Raw genomic sequence first — 2,116 nt, forward strand, 5'->3', positions numbered from 1 at the left:
AATAAATAAATAAATAAATAAATAACAAATACTAGGGCCAGGCGCGGTGGCTCACGCCTCTAATCCCAGCACTTTGGGAGGCCGAGGCGGGCAAATCACTTGAAGTCAGGAATTGGGAGACCAGCCTGACCAACATGGTGAAATCCCATCTACAAAAAATACAAAAAATAGCCCGTCGTGGTGGCAGGCACCTGTAATCCCAGCTACTCAGGAGGCTGAGGTGAGAGGACCGCTTGAACCCAAGAGGCGGAGGTTGCGGTGAGCCGAGATCGCGCCACTGCACTCCAGCCTGGGTAATAAAGTGAGATTCTGTCTCAAAAAAAAAAAAATTTTTTTTTTAATTTTTCAAAAAACAAATACTGTGTGTCATTCCACTTTTGAGGTACCTACAGTACTCACATCCGTAGACACAGAACGTAGAGGCCGGGCACAGTGGCTCACGCCTGTAATCCCTGCACTTTGGGAGGCAGAAGCAGGCGGATCGCCTGAAGTCAGGAGTTCGAGACCAGCCTGGCCAAGAGGGTGAAACCCCGTCTCTACTAAAACTACAAAAATTAGCTGGGTGTGGTGGCAGGTGCCTGTAATTGAAGCCACTTAGGAGGCTGAGGCAGGAGAGTTACTTGAACCCAGGAGGCGGAGGTTGTAGTGAGCCGAGATCGTACCACTGCACTCCAGCCTGGACGACAGAGCGAGACTCTGTCTCCGGGGGGGGAAAAAAAGAAAAATAAAAGAAAAATTAACCAAAAAGAAAAAAATAAAAAATAAGACAAATTCCTATCAACACCCCCAACTCCCTGCCAGCCCCCAGTGTTCCTGCAGGGAGCTAGGGCCTTGAACCCCTCACCTCCCACTGTGGGACCTAGGGTGGGCATCTCACACTCTGAACCTAAAATGGCAAGGTTCTGTGTCCCGGCCTCGCAGGGACGTCTGCGGCACCCCACCTCCCCTCAGGTGACAGAGCTTGAGACTGGGGTGGTGGGATAGGGGCTCACCCTGCACGTCCTTGGCACTGCGGCTGGGCCATCGGACCCGTGGCCACTGCCGCCATCCTGGAGCTCCCATCGGCGCAGAAAAGAGGCAGGTGAGAGTCCGAGGCTGCAGTCTCCTCCAAGCTATGCTGGGACCAGAACCAGGACCAAGACTGCAGTAGCCACCAGCCCAGATCAACCTGCTTCGACCTGCCCCACCAGGAGGGCCTGGGGGATGGCCCCAGGGAGAAGGGAGGCCCACCCCAGCCTCCTCACCCCATCCTGCCCCTCCTACACCTCCAGCCTCCACTCCAGCGGAAAGCCCTCTCTGACCTCCCCACCAGGTGAACAGAGTTCCAAAAAATATCCATCAAGCTGGGCTCCCAGTTACTCCCCACCTGGGACCACAGCACGAGCCTGCAATTCTGGCTTAATCCCAGTCCCTCCCCAATCCTCAAATATGGGCAGGGACTTTGTCTTGCTCCAATCAGGTACCCAGCCCACAAAATAAGTGCTCTAATTTAAATAAAGGGAATCCCAAAGGCGGCCAAGGAGAGGTCACGGCCTCAGGCCAGCCAATGATATGCAAATACGTCCATCTCAGCCTTGCCCCTAGGGCTCCAGACTTTGTCAATTCTCAAGCAATCACAAAGGATTTCCTCAGTGATTGGTTTCCCCCCTACGGAGACTCCACCTCCCAGGGTGGAAAAAGAGGTAGGGGTGGAGGACCTTCTAGGAACTGCTCCAGCAAAAGCTAGAAGACATCAGATGCCTCTTAGCAGAGACAGAAGAACCACGTCTCCCAGGCAAAGTAGCAAGAGGAGGAGTGTGAGCCTACAAGAGACTGCATGGTGTCTGATCTTTACAAATCCTTTCCCAAACACCAGAACCTCACAAAAATGACAGTAATACAGTTTCAAAAGGAACGAAAGTGGCCGGGCGCAGCAGGGGCAGATCACGAGGTTAGGAGATCGAGACCATTCTGGCCAACATGGTGAAACGCCATCTCTGCTAAAATTAAAAAAAATGAGCTGGGCGTGGTGTGCGCGCCTAACCCGGGAGGAGGAGGCTGCAGTGAGCTGAGATCGGCACCACTGCACTCCAGCCTGGCGACAGAACAAGACTTCTGTCTTAAAAAAAAAAAAAAA

The 2,116-nt window shown here is 52.9% G+C and overlaps 1 protein-coding gene across 1 annotated transcript in view; it reads right to left on the bottom strand.

Moving 5' to 3' along the window:
- Positions 1-1,224, bottom strand: part of LOC105523203 (trinucleotide repeat-containing gene 18 protein-like) — a gene marked incomplete at its 3' end in the record, with an annotated part of 18,109 nt that extends 16,885 nt beyond the window's left edge. The window contains exon 1 of the mRNA XM_011957985.1: positions 993-1,224. Coding sequence (XP_011813375.1) covers positions 993-1,062 — 70 coding nt within the window. The remainder of the gene's footprint in view (positions 1-992) is intronic.
- Between the last annotated feature and the right edge of the window lie 892 nt (positions 1,225-2,116).

The sequence above is a fragment of the Colobus angolensis genome, unplaced genomic scaffold, assembly GCF_000951035.1.
Source record: "Colobus angolensis palliatus isolate OR3802 unplaced genomic scaffold, Cang.pa_1.0 Scaffold453, whole genome shotgun sequence".
Classification (NCBI taxonomy): Eukaryota; Metazoa; Chordata; class Mammalia; order Primates; family Cercopithecidae; genus Colobus; species Colobus angolensis.